This window comes from Hylobates moloch, unplaced genomic scaffold, assembly GCF_009828535.3.
Source record: "Hylobates moloch isolate HMO894 unplaced genomic scaffold, HMol_V3 SCAFFOLD_10, whole genome shotgun sequence".
NCBI classification, from domain to species: Eukaryota; Metazoa; Chordata; class Mammalia; order Primates; family Hylobatidae; genus Hylobates; species Hylobates moloch.
In genome coordinates, this window is record NW_026652285.1 from 105,667,462 (window position 1) to 105,686,039 (window position 18,578).

Genomic DNA, 18,578 nt, shown 5'->3' on the forward strand with positions numbered 1-18,578 from the left:
TGAACAAGCCCTGATGCCTCCAGGTGGCTCCTTGATAATATTGGTGTGTGTTAGAATCTATGTCTGGGCTTTCTACTAGGTTTTTTTCTTCTTTTTTTTCGAGACAGAGTTTTTCTCTGTCACCCAGGGTGGAGTGCAGTGGCGCTATCTCAGCTCACTGCAACCTCCGCCTCCTGGGTTCAAGTGATTTTCATTCCTCAGCTTCCCGAGTAGCTGGGATTACAGGTGCCTGCCACCACACCCAACTGATTTTATGTTTTTAATAGAGACAGGGTTTCACTATGTTGGCCAGGCTGGTCTTGAACTCCTGACCTCAAGTGATCTGCCAGGTTCTGTTTTTTGTGTTTTTTTTTTTCTAGCTATTCTATTGCCCATAAAAAATTGTTTTAAATGTTGTAGCTTTATAACCATTTAACATCCGTGTCACTAGTGTGTCCTGATTTCTTTGCCTATGCTAAAGTCCCTTGGCTGTGTGTCCCATTTATTTTTCCATATCATATTTAGAGATGATCTGGGATTTTATGGGAATTGCAGGGTTTTTCACATTGCACACTGCCTGCATGGTGCTTAAACTTCACCTCCCACACCTAGCACAGCCTGCCAGGTAGCCCTGTTCTCTACAGACCGCCTCTTGGGCCACTGAGCCTCCCCTCACTTTTTTTAGAGATGGGGTCTCACTATGTTGCCCAGTCTGGACTTGAATTCCTGGGCTCAAGTGATCCTCCTGCTTCAGCCTCCCGAGTAGCCGGGATGCAGGAACACACCACATGAGCTCTGGCTATCCCTCTGATGTTGCTGTAGCCATGCTGGCCTCATGGTCCTGGAACATACCAGGGATACTCCCCTGACTTAGGGCTTCTGTGCTAGCTCTTGCTGCCTGATGTCTTCTGTGGATATCCTCGAGGCCATGGATATCCCTCCTCCAGGCTCGGCTCAGACACAACTCCAGAGTGGCCTAGAGCCCTCCCTGAGCATTGATCCAGAACGGCATGCTCGTCCCTCCTGTGACGCTCTGCTTGGCACTTTGGGAGGCTGAGGCAGGAGGATCGCTTGAGCCCAGGAGTTCTAGACCAGCCTGGGCAACATAGTGAAACCCTGTCTCTACAAAAAATACAAAAATTGGGTGTGCGCGGTGGCTCATGCCTGTAATTCCAGCACTGTGGGAGGCCAAGGCGGGTGGATCATGAGGTCAGGAGATAGAGACCATCCTGGCTAACACGGTGAAACCCTGTCTCTACTAAAAAGACAAAAAATTAGCTGGGTGTGGTGGCGGGTGCCTGTAGTCCCAGCTACTCGGGAGGCTGAGGCAGGAGAATGACGTGAACCCGGGAGGTGGAGCTTGCAGACAGCTGAGATTATGCCACTGCATTCCAGCCTGGGTGACAGAGTGAGACTCCATCTCAAAAACAAAAACAAACAAACAAAAATTACAAAAATTAGCCAGGCATGATGGCACACGCCTGTAGTCTCAGCTACTTGGGAGGCTGAGGTGAGAGGATGGCTTGAACCCTGGAGGTTGAGGCTGTAGTGAGCTGTGATCGCACCACTGCCCTCCAGCCTGGGTGACAGGGCGAGACCATGTCTCAAAGAAAACCATTAAAATAAAATAAAAAATAAAATTTCTGCAATGCACACGACAGCCCCCACAGCAAAGCAGCATCCAGTCGCTCATGTCAGTGATGCCCAAATGGAGAACAATCCATGCTCCGAGAGGGGGTGGGGTCTGGTTTGGTTCACTGCCACCTCCCAGTGTCATGTAGAACAGCGCCAAGCCACGGAGGGCACGGGTCCAAGAGGCAGCGCTGCAGGGTCATGGGGGAGCACAGTATTGCGATGAAGATCCCAGCTCCCTTGCAGGCTGCCTGGGTTCGTGTCTGGGCTCTGAAGAATGCGGGCTGTAATTAGTTATTGATTGATTACAGATCAACATGGGCAGTATTAAGGTCCTCGGCCTTCCCTTGCAGAACGTGGGGTGTTGAGATCTGTCTCCTGTTACCCAGAGGCTTGCTTCCTGTTGTTGTTACTTGGGTCCATAGGCAGCCCCTGGGGTGCTGACAGGTGTTCTGTGATAAAGGCGACTAGAGGGGGATGTGCAATTAGGGAAACAGGGGCCTCTTTCCCCCAGGGCCTTTTGGTAGCTCTCCTGTGGCCGTGAGCCCTGGCCCCAGACAGGAGGGGCTCAGTGGCTGCACTTTCCATCTTGCCTGGCCACGGAAGCTGTCTAGGCAACTGTCCGAGGACACGCGGGTGGAGAGGGGCCTGTGTGGCGCAGTACCGTCTCTGGGGAGACCCAGCCTCTCTCTGGGGTCTTCTCTTCCTGCAGGTGGAAAGTCATGTCCCTTGGCCCATGTTCGGCCAGCTGTGGCCTTGGCACTGCTAGACGCTCGGTGGCCTGTGTGCAGCTCGACCAAGGCCAGGACGTGGAGGTGGACGAGGTGGCCTGTGCGGCACTGGTGCGGCCCCAGGCCAGCGTCCCCTGTCTCATTGCCGACTGCACCTACCGCTGGCACGTCAGCACCTGGATGGAGGTGAGAACAGCGGGCGCTTGGAATCCCTATGGGGCTGGGGTGGGCATCAGCTGTGGCCCCTCATGTGTGAGGGACTCTAGGGGGCATTGGCTCATCGTGTCCCGTGAAAGGAAGGAGAGAGCTGCGCCTGTTAGTGAAGGGGTACCTAGAGGCAGAGAGACAGAAGGCCTAGAGACCTGTGGGCAGCTAGGACTTAAGAGGCCCTAGGTTTGGGGACGCTGGAAGATGAATGGCAGGCCACTCAGCTCTACACAGATGAGGGAATGCCAGCTGTGCCACGCATCTGGCAGGGCAGGAAAGACGAGGGTAAATGGGGTTCAGGCTGCCCCCTGGAGGGGCTCGCTCATGGTGTGGAGGGGGCATAGGGGCACAGCAGACAGAGATGAGCCGCAGCCCCGCAGACCTGCTTGCTCTAAGGCTTGGAGAGACAGAGAGGCCGTGAGGGTGACAGGAACCCAGACTTGAATTCTGGCTCCTCCCACCTATATGACCCCTGCAAGGTGCCCTCTCTGAGCCTCAGTTTTCTCATCTGTGGAATGGAGACACTTACCTGCCTCCCAGCTTGTACAAAGACTATATTGGATCACTCCTGACCTGTGGTTACCACTGTCCTTGTCACCTTCTGGCAGGGTCAGCTGTGACTCCTCCCCTCTCTTGGCAGTGTTCTGTTTCCTGTGGGGATGGCATCCAGCGCCGGCGTGACACCTGCCTCGGACCCCAGGCCCAGGCACCTGTGCCGGCTGATTTCTGCCAGCACTTGCCCAAGCCGGTGACTGTGCGTGGCTGCTGGGCTGGGCCCTGTGTGGGACAGGAGACGCCCAGCCTGGTACCACACGAAGAAGCCGCTGCTCCAGGACAGACCACAGCCACCCCTGCTGGTGCCTCCCTGGAGTGGTCCCAGGCCCGGGCCCTGCTCTTCTCCCCGGCTCCCCAGCCTCGGCGGCTCCTGCCCGGGCCCCAGGAAAACTCAGCGCAGTCCAGTTATGTCCTGTCCTCCTTCCTGTCAGGCAGCTGCTGCAGGAGGGGTGGGCAAAGGCATCTTCCTCTGGGAAGGACTGGCACAAGCACTTGGTCCCTGGGTTGTGTGCCTGGGAGGCTGGGATCAGGGCTGGCCCTCTTCCTCCCTGGCAAAGCAAAACCTCCCTTTTACTGCTATCAAGGGGAAGTAACTTGAAGGTAGGAACCCAGCTTGCGAGCCCCCTAGCCTCTGGGCTGCTCTGCATGTGCCTCCTCTTGCTGGATCATCTGGAAGCAGCCCTGTGCCGTAAGGGTGACGCTCTGACCTATGCAGCCCCCGTCCCTGTCCTGAGAAGGCTTCCAGCTGGGCCTTGGAGGACAGGGTCCACCCCTACCTCCTGGTCTCCTTCCTCAGCTTGGAAGCCCCGGAGCTTGCCCTGCTAGGAATTCCGGAAGCACTGCTTACCTGTCTCCTGCTCCCTTTTCAGGTGCCTGTGGCAGGCAGCACCTTGAGCCAACAGGAACCATTGACATGCGAGGCCCAGGGCAGGCAGACTGTGCAGTGGCCATTGGGCGGCCCCTCGGGGAGGTGGTGACCCTCCGCATCCTTGAGAGTTCTCTCAACTGCAGTGCAGGTATATCTAGGGCCATGCAAGCGATGCTGCCAGTTATGGGCCCTGCCAGGAGCCAGCACGACGCTGCACGCCCCGTTCCTGGCAGGAGCCCATGTGCATTCCCACCTTTAGTTTGCATCCCATCTCATGACTGGGGAGTGATGATCTGCATTTTACAGAGGAGGAAACTGAGGCTAGGAGAGATTAAGTGATGTGCCCAGTTACTTAGAGTCACATAGCCAGCAGTGCGAGAGGCGGGACTTGAACTCGGCTCCGTCTACCCTGGAGCCACTCCTCTGCTGACCAGGCGTGGGAGTGCTGGACCCTCACTGCCCTGCCGCTTCCTAGGGGACATGTTGCTGCTTTGGGGCCGGCTCACCTGGAGGAAGATGTGCAGGAAGCTGTTGGACATGACTTTCAGCTCTAAGACCAACACGCTGGTGGTGAGGCAGCGCTGCGGGCGGCCAGGAGGTGGGGTGCTGCTGCGGTATAGGAGCCAGCTTGCTCCTGAAACATTCTACAGAGGTATGGCCAGGCCTTCTCCACCTCCCTTGGGTGCTCCAGTCCTGGCAGGGAGGCTGGGTGGGTGCTGCTGGGGATGGGGCCAGTCCCAGGGGGTTAGTGGGAAGACACGGAGGGAACTGACTGAGATGGAAGGAACTGGGGTTGGGCAGTGTCAGTCTGCACGTGCCAGGGAGGGGTCACAGGATGAGTGCTACATCCCTCCTCTTTGGGACCGTGCAGCAAGATGGACAGATGTGGGACATGGTCCACATCCTCAGTCAGTCCCTCGGGCCTCTGCCCCACACCCACCTGCCCCGCCCCCAACCCTCCAGCCTTTCAAGGACTTTTAGGGTCTTTGTGGAAGCCAGTGTCCCTCAGCCCTGTTTCAGTGCACTGGTGTGAGCACACATGCTTGTACATGCATGTGCACCCACAAGCACACCTCAGGCAGAGGATGCCACCTCAGGGACCCCTGCCTTGCCCGTGGCCCCGTAGACACCCTCTGATAGCCCTCTCGGTCATCCTGGGGGGCTTGCCCTCTCCCAACAGCCGGAGCTGGCTGAAGTTGGCTTCCCTAGCCAGTTCCAGAGGTTCCTCGGCTGCCCCAGGTGTCGGGCTTAGTGGCAACAGGGGCTTAGCCTCTGCAGAGACCTAGTGCGCCTCCTCCTTGCCCCAGACCTGCCTGGGCAGAGAGCTGTGTATGTGCCTCGGTGCACAGGCGCTGCTGGGCCCTGCCAAAAGGCCACGAACCCACTGTCACCCTTCACATTGCTTCTCGCTTCCCGGCCCAGCCCCACCCATACAGGCACCTGCCTTGAAAGAGGTGCAGGAGGTACAGGCAGGTGGGGGCTCCAGTGAGCTCCCAGGAACAGCAGTGGCCACCATGGGTGGAGCCTATCCTTGGTGCCAGGTTCAATGTTAAACACTCTTGCACGTGTGACATCATTGAGTCCTAAAGACCACTCTGCTCAGTGCATGCCATTGTTTCCTTCAGTTACAGAGGAGGGAACCAGAGCCCAGAACATTTAGCCTTTGCCTAAAGTCACTGGGCCAGGAAGTGGTAGAGGTGGGGTTCAGCAGGGTTTGCCTGGGAACCCCAATATTGACCACAGTGCCATGCTGCCCTGCACGGCTCCCTGGCTGTGAGTTGCCCTGGCCTCTGGCACCACTGGTCTGTCTGGGTTCCTGTGTCCCACCTGCAGAATGTGACATGCAGCTCTTTGGGCCCTGGGGTGAAATCGTGAGCCCCTCGCTGAGTCCAGCCACGAGTAATGCAGGGGGCTGCCGGCTCTTCATTAATGTGGCCCCGCACGCCCGGATTGCCATCCATGCCCTGGCCACCAACATGGGCACTGGGACCGAGGGAGCCAATGCCAGCTACATCTCGGTGAGGCCCAGCATGGGGACTTGTGCTGTGATTCTGGACAGCTTTCCCTAGGGGGTGCAGGGCTAGGGGACCCCCTTCAGTTTATTTCAAACTAAAACCCTCAAAATCATTAGTGAAAGAATGGGAGAAGAGAGCTTTCTCCACATATTCACCAAGAAATGTTTTTTGAGCTACCTACAAGAGTGAAATAGTGGCTCACAACTGTAATCCCAGCACTTTGGGAGGCCGAGGAGTGCAGATCACTTGAGGTCAGGAGTTTGAGACCAGCCTGGCCAACATGATGAAACTCTGTCTCTACTAAAAATACAAAAAGTAGCCAGGCATGGTGGCATGTGCCTGTAATCCCAGCTACTTGGGAGGCAGAGGCACAAGAATCACTTGAACCCAGGAGGTGGAGGTTGCAGTAAGCCCAGATCGCACCACTACACTCCAGCCTGGGCAACAGAGTGAGACTCTGTCTCAAAAAAAAAAAAAGCGAAATGGTAAAGAATGGTAAAGACCTTTCCGATGTAGACTGACAGCTAACCCAGGACTGAAGCATAATTTTACAGTCTGATATAACCTGGACAGAAGAGCACCCCGCACCCTCCCCGAGGTTTCATGTGTCCTGGGAGAACTGTGTTCTGCAGGGTATCAGCTTCCCCAGAGGAGGCAGCCTGGCCCCACTCTGGCACCCTGACTGTGTGTCCTTGGGGAAGTGATGTAACTTCCCTGGACCTCGGTTTTCTGGGTAGAGTAATAGTGTATTCCTAGTAGGGCTTTGTAAGCATTAAATGTGATCCGGAATCTGTGAGCCCTTGCACATTAAGGCTTCCGTGAGTGCTAATTACCACTTGTGGCCGGTCCTTCTGGGCTGTCCCTTTTCTCTCAGATCCGGGACACCCACAGCTTGAGGACCACAGCGTTCCAGGGGCAGCAGGTGCTCTACTGGGAGTCAGAGAGCAGCCAGGCTGAGATGGAGTTCAGCGAGGGCTTCCTGAAGGCTCAGGCCAGCCTGCGGGGCCAGTACTGGACCCTCCAATCATGGGTACCGGAGGTGCAGGACCCTCAGTCCTGGAAGGGAAAGGAAGGAACCTGAGGGTCATTGAACATTTGTTACCTGTCTGGCCAGCCCTGGAGGGTTGACCTCTGGTCTCAGTGCTTTCCAATTCGAACTTTTTCCAATCTTAGGTATCTACTTTAGAGTCTTCTCCAATGTCCAAAAGGCTAGAGGGTTGGAGGTGGGGACTCTGGAAAGGCAGCCCCCATTTCCTCGGGTAAGCAATAAATAAAACATGCAGGCTGACCGGCGTTTTTTTCTTACAAGCTGTCCAGACCTGACTTGAAAACCCATCCCATGGCAAGGCAGGGATTCGCTGGCCGCGGTTGGCTCTATCTTGATATGAGCAAGCCGCTGGACATCCCTAGTTATCTTCTTCCTATCCAGGAAGAAAATCCAATCAGGATTCCACTCCGAGGATGGCGCATTTGCCAGCTCCCTGCGAAGCCCCACCCGCGTGTCTCGGTGTGAGGCCCTGACCGCTAAGGTGTCCGCGCACCGCCAGACCCCGCCCCCTATGCTAATGAGCGCCCGCCTCCTTAGGGAGCAAGTCGCCGCAAACTGCGAGCCCCCGCCCCCTATGCTAATGACGCCCGCCCCCCTCGGGCGCACCTCTCCGATGCCTGCGAGCCCCGCCCCGTATGCTAACGAGCTCCCCACCTCCAGCACCTCGCCGCAGCCTGGGGGTCCCGCCCCCTACAATAATGAGCACCTGCCTCCCCTCGAGCGCACCTAGCCGCGGCCTGAGTGTCCCGCTCCCTATGCTAATGAGCACCCGCCTCTCCTCGGGCGCGCCTAGCCGCAGGCCGAAGGCCCCGCCCCGTATGCTAATATGCTCCCTCTCCCACAAGGCAGCGCGCCGGCTCGAACGCGGTCGGCTACCGAGTCCTTTGTGAGGGCTGTGAGCTGCGCCTGACGGCGGCACCATGAGCGGCTCAGGTGGGGCGCCCGCGGCGTCCGCCAGCTCTGCGCCGCCCGCGCAGGAAGAGGGCATGACGTGGTGGTACCGCTGGCTGTGTCGCCTGTCTGGGGTGCTGGGGGCAGTCTGTGAGTACCCGGTCGGGGAGAGGGGCCGGCCCCGCCGCGCATGCGCTCCTCGCCCTGCCCCGCCCCGCCCCGGCGGCCCTAGGGGTAAAGGACCGCTGGGGGTCGGGGGTCTGCCGGGCGCCTCCCGGGGCGGAGGAGTGGCTGGGCCGCCGGGAGCCGGCGTCCTGGGGTTACCATGGTTACCGGCTCGGGCCTGGGCGCCTTGGTATCCCGGGCTGGGCTGGCGCTTCTGGGAACATTCCCGGAGAAACCAGAAACCCCAGGGCTGGGGGGCACCGGCCTGGGGCACCTGACTGAGCCCTCCCCTCGCCCCCCAGGGGCTTTTGTGAGACTTTCTTGGTGATGCTCACGGGGCGCATGCCCACCTGGCCCGTAGTAAGCGTCAACTGTTGACTTGGGCGTAGGTGACGGCAGCCACGTTGCTAACCTTTGGGCAAGGATTGTTTATAAGGGAGGCGGGTGTACGGCTGGCTAGATTTCTGGCAGGAAGCCACTGGGCGGAAGTTTGCTGAGGGTCAGGTGGTGTCAGGGCACAGGTGGCCCCTGGGGGCCGCGGGGCAGTGAGCTGAGGGCCCGGCCTCTCCCTGGGTCCTCTGTCCGCTGTCATCTCTCCCTCGTTGCTGCTGCCTTAGCCGCCTGTCACCGGCCCTCCTCCCCTTCTCCGCACGCATCCCAGACACAGACCCTGACCTTAGGCTCCCAGGGAAGCTAGGCTCTTAAGCGCAGCCAGGAAAGGACAAAGAGGGAGGCAGGTCTGCTCCAGGAGTGAATGGAAGCGGTACAGCTGGCCTTCCAGGGAAAGACAAGTCTGTCTGAATGATATCCTTTCCTCTCCTGTCTGCCCTCAACCTTGTGAATTACTGGAGTGGGCAAGGTCTTAGAGAATGCCTCTCGAGGATGTCTACAGGGTTTAAACAGTGCCTGCCTGGCACAGAGGGCTAGCTCTGGGCCTGGGCAGGGCAGACCCCATCAGCTCTCCTGCCAGAAGGACCACCTTTTCAGGGTCACCTTGGGTTCCACAGCCTTTCCAGGTGGGTAGAGGGTGGAAGGAGGTTGAGGGTGGAGGGAGGTTGAGGCAGGAGGGTGCCGGGCTAGGAGTGTGCTGCCCTCACTAGGCATGCCGTTATCCAGAGGCAACGGATATGGTAGGGCAGGCCCTACCCCCAAATCACAAAAAGGTCCCGAGTTTGTGTCACTGGTCTTCAGGGCAAGTATGCTTTTGACTTTGCAGGAGAGACTGGTGGGCTTGAAGTTAGGCCTTGGATCCAGTCCTCTCATGTCTGGTTAGCCGTTTTCCCCGCAGATTAGGGTGGGCAGTGCAGCAGGGTGACATGGTCAGTGGTGAGGAAGGAAAGGTCCTATGGCCTGTAGGCCACACCTCCTTCCTTCTTGGTCAGTGGCCCTGCCGACTCCCAAATTTGCTCTGAAGTCTTGTTCAGTTCTGTGCCTCTCAAAGTGAGGTACCTCTGCCTTTCCTGTGAGTTCCTGGCACTCTGTTGGGTCTACAGATGAAGCTTCAGGAGAAACCTGTGGCATTGCCCTGAGTTGTCAGTTGCATCTGCAGATTTTTGGGGGCACGGTTATGTGAATATCAAATGCTGTATTACAGGGTAGAATGCAAAAATGCAGGGTGTTTTAGAGATGCAGCAGGAATTCAAACAAGGGTTGTGTGCCTGGCTGGTCCTTGGGGTAAGGTTTTCCTCCTCCAGGGTGAGGGGATCAGAGAGAGTAGCTGGAGAGGGTCTACCTTGGATCCTAAGAGCATCTGGAGGTGATACCTTGGGAGGGGACAGGATTGCATGGTGGCAGCCCCCTCACGTGGAAGATATCATCATTGAGGCCCCCAGTTGGACGTCCTCCAGCCCTTTATTGCTAAAGGATTCCTGGCTGGAGCCTGCTGGTCTGGGTTGACACCTGGTCCTCCCCCAAGGCTGGCTGTGGGTTGGACAGCTGGGGTAGGGTTGGAGCTGGAGGCCAAATGCTGACTGCAGCAGGAAGCACAGCCGAGCTGTCAGGTGAGGCCAGGCACAGCAGAGAGGCAGGGAGCCGTGTCACCCTTTGGGCACTCTGCTGGGGCAGGCAGGCCCCTGCGCACCTGTGGTTCTGGAACACCTTGCTGTCTGAAGGCAGATGTCTAAGGCTGTGCTGAGCAGTGCAACGGCTTGAGTCCTTTGTTTTAGGAGACCCTGGGGGCCCACGAAGCAGTCCCATTGCAGTTCGGCTCACTTTATCTGGCTTCCTTGCCTGCTGTCTGCATAAGGTTACCTGGGAAAGTGGAGAACGGCAGAATTCCAGACCTGGGTGGAGGGATCAGGTGCAGAGGAGCTGCTGCAAGTTTAATGAACTGGTTGCTAATTACTGCTTCCAAGGCCCCCCTCAGCGATGGCCTGGGCTTGCTCCCTGCCTAGCAGCCAGCTCCTTGGACCCACCTTGAAGGCTCCTGGAGTTCCTGGTGAAGCCGGGCTGCAGGCTGTGGATAGAGGAGGGAGTTGGGTGCAAGCGACCCTTTTGGTGAGGTGCAGCTGGGAGGCGGGGCATCAAGGCTGCACATCTGGGCATCAGAGAAGCCACGTTCTGGGGTGGAAGAAGACGCCCCCTCCCCTTCCTGGCCTCATGGCATTTCAGCGGTGTGTGGCTGGGCTGTGGGACTTGCTCATGTGCAAGAGGAGAAACGGGCCTAGGAAGATGAAGATAGCGTGCCAGCGGCACAGGGCTGGTGAGGAAGTTAGAGATGGAACTGCTGCTCGGTCTTACCTGGTTCCCATCTCTTTTCTGAGAGAGGCACCCCTTGTCTCAACCAAAATCCAAGCCACATTTTCTGAGTCAGAGGACTTCTTGTGTGGCCAGCCCTGTGAATGGTGACAAGTGACCCTTACCGAAGGCTGAGTCTTGGGGGAGCACTGGCCTGAATCCTTGAGGGACATGCACTCTTTAATCCTTCTTTAATCCTAACCTCCCTTTGAGGTGGATATTGATGTAGCTGGGGTCAAAGGGCCAGCTCCTCTGAGCCCTGGAGCGGAGAGAGGGTGCTGTGAGATCCACCTGCCACCTTGCTGCCACCTTGCTGTGGGGCCCGGGGCAAGCCACTGCACCTCTCTGCGTCTCCTCACCTGTCTCAGACGATAGAGGGCAGGCTTCTGGGTGCTGCGAGAACTGTGTGCTGAGCATCTGCAGAAACTCTCATCCTTTCCAGTCATTTCCCAAGGCCGCCATCCCAGCGGGCTCCGCCTGCCTCCCTGCTGACTCCTGCCCGTGTCTCTTGTTTCAAGCTTGCGCGATCTCTGGCCTCTTCAACTGCATCACCATCCACCCTCTGAACATCGCGGCCGGCGTGTGGATGATGTGAGTAGTGCATGGCCGTCCCGCCCCGGGGGTCTTGCTGGTCGGGAATCTGCAGGGCGCTTCCCGGGGCAGAGGAGTGGCAGGGACCGTGGGAACGAGCATCCTTGTGGTTGCCGTGGTTACTGGCTCCAGCCTGGGCACCTGGGGCATGTGAGTTTCTGGCCACAGCATGGGGCTTCTTCCCCTTCATACCCCCACCATGTTTAGTTTCCTAATGAGAGGTCAAGGCCCAGGGAATGCCCACCCCGGCCTTCATCCGGTGCAGGGGCAAGGCCATCAGTGCTCCAGACATTTCTGGAGCATCCACTGAGACTGCAGATGCCAAGTCCACTATACTGGGGCCCTCGCCCTCTGGGAACTCCCATGACTGGGGTGGGGAAGACTGTTCATTGGGGCTGGCTGAGGACTGGGTTGAGTGGTCCACTGGGGGAGGGCACGCTAGCTTGGAGCTGTGCCAAAGATAGATGGGAGAGGCAGGTCAGAGTTGTCACGGGAACCCGTGATCAGAACATCTTCATGTACGTTCCATGCCCACCTCCTGCCAGGGTGTCACCATCCCATTGGAAGGGAAGGCGGGGTGAGGGCAGGCCTGTGTGGCTTGGGGCACATGAGAAGTGGCTGTGCACCAGGAATTGATGAGTGTCCTCGTGGGGCTTGGTGCCTTGAGGGGTACAGAGCTAGACGTGATTCAGATCCCGTCCCCAATGACCTATGGCCAGTGGAGAGCCTCGGGGGCCTGCTGTGGCGGGGTCCCCAACGCCTGTGCTGGCCAGTGGTGGACAGGGAAGGGGGATGGACAGAGAGGCGCCTGGCCCAGCTTCAGGGGGTGGAGTCGGAGCCTGGCCGAGTTTGAAGTGGAAGGGCTGGTCCAGCACAGAGTGAGCCCATGCTTGCAGGCCTGGTGTGTGGGAGGCTCGGGGTGGGGTGCAGTGGTTAAGAGTTGTGAAGAGAGTGCCTGCCCCGGGCTTGGGGTGGCTCTTGGGTGTCCTGAGCCTGCATTTCTGTTACACAGGCATAATGATGGCACTTTTCTCCCAGGCTTAGGGACAGAAGGGCCTGGCTCAGTGTCTGGTAACTGATTGTTACCCACGCATAAAGAATACCAAGACCATAGCAGACGCCCTCCGTCACCAGTGGGTTAGCTGTTCCCACCCCAAACATAGGGCTGGACGCAAGGACTTGCTAAAGTTCTTCCTCCCCAGCGTGGGCTTCCCCTGGGTGTCCCTGGGCCTGGGGCCGGTGGCGTCGGGTGTGTGGGCAGCTCTCCGTGACTGTTTCGGGACTGTGTGGCTCCAGCTCTCTGCCTCCCTGGTGGGGCAGCCTCCCTGGTGGGGCAGCCTTCCTGGTGCTGGTGCTACTGATGGCTTTTGGTGGCCATGGCGATAATACTAACAGCAGACAGAGGACACAGCTGCCAGTGCCCCGTCTGTGGATGAACCTGCCGCAGTGTGGTAGCAGTGCCATGATGTGGGGTCCCTCTCCTCCATCTCACACAGGAGGAGGATAAAGGGAAGCAGAAGCCCAGGGGCTTCCCTCTAGGAGTGTTGAGTTCAGTTGGGGAGATGGGTGTGCAGGAGCAGCTGGGGAGTGCTGGGGTCTTCAGCAGAGGCTCTTCGCGGGGTACAAGCAGGTGCCCTGGAGCAGCCGGGCGGCTTCCCGGAGGAGGAGGGATGAGGGCAGGAGGGTAAGGGAGGTGGCATTCCTTATGGCACTGGCACTGGGAGCCGCCCTCATCCTCCTGGGATTGTCAGTCGCTGCTTTTCTCCTGCCCTGGTCCCTGCAGCATGAATGCCTTCATCTTGTTGCTGTGCGAGGCGCCCTTCTGCTGCCAGTTCATCGAGTTCGCAAACACAGTAGCGGAGAAGGTGGACCGGCTGCGCTCCTGGCAGAAGGCTGTCTTCTACTGCGGGTGAGGGGTTGCTGGGCAGGGTCCCGTGACACAGTTCCCCAAAACCCCACTGACAAAATAGGACCCAAAAGTCAGGTGAGGGTGGGCAGTGTATTCAGTACCTCTCTGTAGAAGTGTAAACTGGGATTGCCTTTGTGCACAGTGATTTGCTTATAGCTGCCAAAATGTGCCTCAGTGGTTCTGCACCCAGGAACTCAGCTGTCGCTGTGCCGTAGTCACTGGAAGGTTCAGAGGTAGACGAGCATGTGTGGCAGCATTCCGTGCAGTGGAGAGAAATGGGAAACGTCTGGAGTTTTGGTCCGTCCACTGGGAGTTGTTAACCAGATGATAGTAGGTCTGTAGGACATGTTTCTCTGCAGCCTTTCTGAAGAGTGGGTTCATCTAGATGTCCTGACGTGAAGAGGGAGAAGCAGGTTTCAGAGCAGAAAATGTGGTTGCCCTCTAAATACGCTTGTTAAAAATTTTCCCATTTCTAACAATGAAATCAATATGTAATATTTCTCCTCTGAGTCATAAGATGGAACTAATTTCAGGATAACTTTAATACATGGAAGCTCCTAGAATAATGCCTCTACTGCATAGGAGGCTGGTGGCAGCAGTATTTATTATTGTCTAGGTTATCTTTAGAAAGAAGTCTAGATGCAAGCTTGCTTCCCCTTCAGAGAGGGCCGGTAGTTTTGATGGTAAGAGCACAAGCCACATACTTAGTTCTGGAGCCATGTTGTGCCATATCTAAATCACGAAGAACACAGGATCACAAAGCTCTTATCTACACGCAGTGTCATGTCCTTAGGGGTTCAAAAAACTGTATTTTAAAAATGCTAGACATAATAGAAATTCATTCACAATAATTTGGAAAATAGAACAATGTTACTCGAAGCCCACTGCCTAATTTTCTGATGTGTGTGCTTCCTGTCTGTAGGCATTTTTTAAAAGCCTGCTTTTAACACAGTTATAACCATTATGAATAAGTTTGTATCCTGCTTTTTTCACTTAGTGTAATGATATAAGCATTTTAACATCACCACAGACTTTATAACATTCTTTCAATACAAGAATATTCGTTCAGCTGGATGTATCATGCTTTTCTTAATTTCTTAACTGGTGTAAATCGAGCTGTGATAAACGTGTCTGCTAAAACTTTTTCTGTGTTTATGATGATTTCCTTAAGATCTATTTTCAGGTGTGGAATTACTGGGTCAAAGATTCTGATCATTAAAAATATTTTAAGATGCGTGGCTACGTTGCTTTCCAAAGAGGTCCCTTGAGTCTCTCCCCTGTCCCCACCCCAGCCCAGGGCTGCGCACCACTTCACATTTGCATTTATCTATTTGTTATCTAAGAGGGAAAAATATTTTCCCACGTGTTCCCATTGCATTTTCTGATTTGAAAATTTTCTTGTTTACTTTTTAACCTATGGGAACCTCAGTGTTTTGCTTAGCAAGTTCAGTGTGTTTTCTGTATTAAAGATTTCATGATCCTTGGTTGTATTTCCTGCAACTATTTTTCCAGCCTCTTGTTTGTCTTTAATTTTGTTTTTGTCAGAAGGTTCCCCGCCGTGGTCCTTCTTTTCCTTTGTAATTTCTATTATTATTTTATCATTTTGAAATTTTTTAACGACAGAAAAATCTCACAACCGCATGTCTACAAGAATGGAAACTGAGGTAGAATGCAATTGGCCACGAGACTCGTCCTCCCGCACAGGCAGCCTCCTCTAGGGAGGTGACAGGACAGAGTGCTGGCCTCCAGGCTGCAGGTATCCTCCTGGCCCAGTTAGCTCAGGAATTGCTGCTGGCCTGGAAATTCCAGCCAGGATGAAGAATCAGCCCTGGGGATGCTTAAGCCCCAGTGGACCCTGCCACCAGGTGACGCCAAACTGCAGCAAGGTCTGGGCAGACCCCGCAGCCTGCAGTCCTCCCATGATGAGAGCCTGTGTTCCATGTGATTGAATTCTGGGGACTTTACTTGTGGCGATGTGGCTGGTGTTACTCTATAACTCAGAGCGTTTATTTAGTGCTTGTGGTTCAGCATTGTGTAGTTAACATGCCTGACCTCAGACAAGGTTTGATCCCCTCTCCACGGTGGAGATTCTGAGTAACTTGCCCACGAAGCTAGTAGGTCCTGGATGGGAAGCCAGATTCTCTGTCACAGGCTCTTTCTGGCCAGTTTTTCTCACAGTGAGAGCACTGGACCATCTTGTTACTGTTTAGCCCTTTTTGGGATCACAGACCCCTTCAAAAATCTGATGAAAGCTTTGGATCCTATTCCCAGAATGGAAGTTTTACAGACAAGTTCAGGGCTGATCAAGGACTTTCTGAAGCTGTGTCTGAGTTGATTTTTGGGGATCCTTCCTGTGCCCTGGGTGTCTAAGAAGGGGGCTGGGCCGAGTCTGGGAAGTGGGGAAGGATGTGGTGGCTGTGGGGCTGGAGTGCCCCCTTGACCTCTGCTTTCCCCCCAGGATGGCAGTTGTTCCCATCATCATCAACCTGACCCTGACCACGCTGCTGGGCAACGCCATTGCCTTTGCCACGGGGGTGCTGTATGGACTCTCTGCTCTGGGCAAAAAGTGCGTCTGCCAGGCCCAGCCCCTGGGCAGGGCCTTCCTCCCCCCACCCCCCGAAGTCCCTCAGTGGGGAGGATCTGAGAGTGGCCCCTTTTAGCTACTGGAGACCGAGGCAGAGGTCCCAGTAACCCATCGGTGCCTCCAGGGCTCAGCTCGAGTGGGTGAAGACAGGATTCACAACACTTCTGCGTGGCCCAGTCTTGCCCCATCACGGTCTGCAGCAAGTATAGCAAAAACATGGCTGGTGGGAGCCCCTTCCCCTCCCAGGTCTGCACCGGGCATTGTAGTCAGTTGCCACCCTCTCTCCTGCAGAGCCGAGACTGAGGCTGGTTCCTTCTCAGCCCAGCATCCCAGGAAGCCTGGGCCACTCTCAGAGGGGACAAGACAGGCCTTTGCCACCCCAGCAGTTGTCTCTGGGGAAATCAGAATGCCTGCATGTCACACCTGGGTCCCAGGGCAGGAACTGGGCAGTGGTCAGGAGGGCTGCGGGCGTGGGGCTGGTACTCCACGTGACGTTGCCTCTCTCTCTCCCCAGGGGCGATGCGATCTCCTACGCCAGGATCCAGCAGCAGAGGCAGCAGGCGGATGAGGAGAAGCTCGCAGAGACCCTGGAGGGGGAGCTGTGAAGGGCTGGGCGCCCCTCCCTCCCTGTCCCCTCTTCTGGCTCTGTGGGGGTCCAAGTGAGGCCTGGACTGTCCACGCTGCGGCACAGCCTAGAGAGGGGCCTTTGCACGTGCCCCTACACCTGGAGTCCTCTGCTCCTTTTTCCAGACTGGCTTAAGCCAGGAGCCACTGGCTGCTGGTGTGAGGGTCTGGGCTGCTGGACTTGAGGCAGAGCCTGCAGCAGCTGTGTGGACACCACCCGGCCCTGCTCCTCCGCTGGGTGGGTCTGCAGACCTCACACCACAGACAGGGCTGCCAGTGACCTGCTGTGACCTGGGAGCAGCTTCCCCTGGAGATGCTGGTCCTGGCTTGAAGGGAGGGGTATCAAGTGGGACCCTGCCACCTGGGCACTGAGCAGAGGGACCTCTCCCAGCTCTTTCGGCAGGTGGAGCCCCAGGGCCTGGGACAGCCTGCCGCTGCCAGCAACCTCCCACTGCTGCCTAGGGTGCAGCTCCCACTGTCACCCTGCCTTCTGAAGAAGCCCATAGGGCTCCTAAGGTGCACCCCGGTACCTGGAACTGCAGCCTTGGCAGTGACGGACAGCTGGGTGGGGGATGTTCCCTGCCAGCCCTGGGAACCTTGGACAGGCCACCTCAAGGCCCCTTGGCTGCTCCCTCCCTAGGTTCTGCCCATCACCCCCTGCCCCTGCTGGCCTTGGTGCTAAGGAAGTGGGGAGAGCAGGCTCTCCCTGGCACCCCTGAGGGTGCCCACCCTCTCCCTGGTGTGGCCCTGTCACGTCAGCCACAGCCCAGCCCCATTAGTGGGTTAGTGGGTCTGACCTCAGCCCCACTCAGGTGCTCCTGCTGGCCTGCCCAAGCCCTGCCCTCGGAGCTTCTGCCTTTTAAGAACTGGGCAGAGGCCACAGTCACCTCCCCACACAGAGCTGTCCCCACTGCCCTGGGTGCCAGGCCATCCGGAGCCAGGCCTACCCAGGCAGGATGCAGAGAGCTGGTGCCCAGGATGTGCATCCCCATATTCCCTCTGCCCCATGGCCTCAGCCCGCTGGCCTCTCTGACCGTGAGGCTGGCTCTCAGCCATCGGGCAGGTGCCTGGTCGGGCCTGGCTTAGCCCAGGTGGGGCTTGGCAGAAGTGGGCGGGTGTGGAAGATACTCCATCTGGGGCCCACCCCAGGCTGGGCCTGCGCTGAGCTTCTGGAGCACAGGTACTGGGTCTTGCTAAGTGAACTGTTTCCTAGGAACACCTCTCGGGCCCATCTGCATCTGAGGCTGGGAGTGGGATCTGAGGCCGGGAGTGGCAGGCTAGTGGGCTGGGCGTGGGGTTCTCTGGGCCCTGCCCAGTACTGCCCTGCAGACTTAGTGGGCTCCTGGGTCAGCAGCACCACACCCCTGGGAGTCTGGCCAGCTGAGCCCCAGGGTGGCAGGGGCATTATAGCCTGGTGGACATGTGCCTTCAGGGTTCCTCCGGGGCCACCTTCCTCAGGCCAGTGCTGGGTTCAAAGGGCTGTGTGTGTGTGTGTATATGTGTGTGCGTGCACACATCTGTCCCACGTATGCGGTGAGACCTATCTACCTCCCACAAGGAGCAAGGGCTCTGCCCACCCTCTGCTCATTCCTACCCAGGTAGTGGGACCCCGGGCCCCCTTCTGCCTGGCCTGCCTGCTGCTGCCTCTGCCAGAGGGGCCTCACTGACAGCCAGAGACAGCAGGAGAATGGTTGGCTGTGGATCAAGGAAGGCTGCCCCTGTGCCCTGTGGGGAAATGGTGGGTGCATGGCTGGATGCAGAGGTGGAAGGCCCTTGGCCACAGGCGAGAGCAGGCGGGTCACCTGTCCCAGGTTCCCAGCAAGTCTGCAGCTGTGCAGTCCTGGGGTCCCTGACCCTGTGGCCCAGGGGGTGCGCTGTCCAGCAGGGGCCCCGCCTTGCAAGGAATGTCTCTCCCGGCGGCCCGGCCGCTCCTGCCTGATCTGGGCTGTGTGTGGCGCCCTTTCCTCCTTGTCTGTTCCTCTGTGTTCTGTGTGCGTCTTCAGCAATAAAGCGCGGCCATGGCTCGCGTGCCTGCCCTCCGCT

General features: G+C 57.2%; 2 protein-coding genes and 1 long non-coding RNA gene across 3 annotated transcripts in view; 2 read left to right on the forward strand and 1 right to left on the reverse strand.

The window, feature by feature from the left end:
- Window positions 1-7,099, forward strand: part of ADAMTS13 (ADAM metallopeptidase with thrombospondin type 1 motif 13) — a 40,996-nt gene extending 33,897 nt beyond the window's left edge. The window contains exons 25-30 of the mRNA XM_032165558.2: window positions 2,324-2,528; window positions 3,190-3,508; window positions 3,974-4,120; window positions 4,448-4,624; window positions 5,806-5,990; window positions 6,862-7,099. Of these exons, the coding sequence (XP_032021449.1) occupies window positions 2,324-2,528; window positions 3,190-3,508; window positions 3,974-4,120; window positions 4,448-4,624; window positions 5,806-5,990; window positions 6,862-7,068 (1,240 nt within the window). The 3' untranslated portion in view covers window positions 7,069-7,099. The remainder of the gene's footprint in view (window positions 1-2,323; window positions 2,529-3,189; window positions 3,509-3,973; window positions 4,121-4,447; window positions 4,625-5,805; window positions 5,991-6,861) is intronic.
- On the reverse strand, window positions 2,469-7,136 carry LOC131384476 (uncharacterized). The gene is made up of 5 exons (XR_009215365.1): window positions 7,090-7,136; window positions 4,479-4,688; window positions 3,952-4,126; window positions 3,079-3,326; window positions 2,469-2,518 (listed from the first exon to the last, which is right to left on the reverse strand). It is a non-coding gene; the product is annotated as an uncharacterized LOC131384476 (long non-coding RNA).
- Window positions 7,137-7,893: 757 nt separating this feature from the next.
- On the forward strand, window positions 7,894-18,571 carry CACFD1 (calcium channel flower domain containing 1). Its single transcript, XM_032165564.2, has 5 exons — window positions 7,894-8,076; window positions 11,346-11,418; window positions 13,202-13,327; window positions 15,786-15,893; window positions 16,426-18,571. Exons 1-5 carry the CDS (start codon window positions 7,956-7,958, stop codon window positions 16,514-16,516), a joined length of 519 nt encoding a protein of 172 aa, XP_032021455.1. The 5' UTR covers window positions 7,894-7,955; the 3' UTR covers window positions 16,517-18,571.
- Window positions 18,572-18,578: the final 7 nt, after the last annotated feature.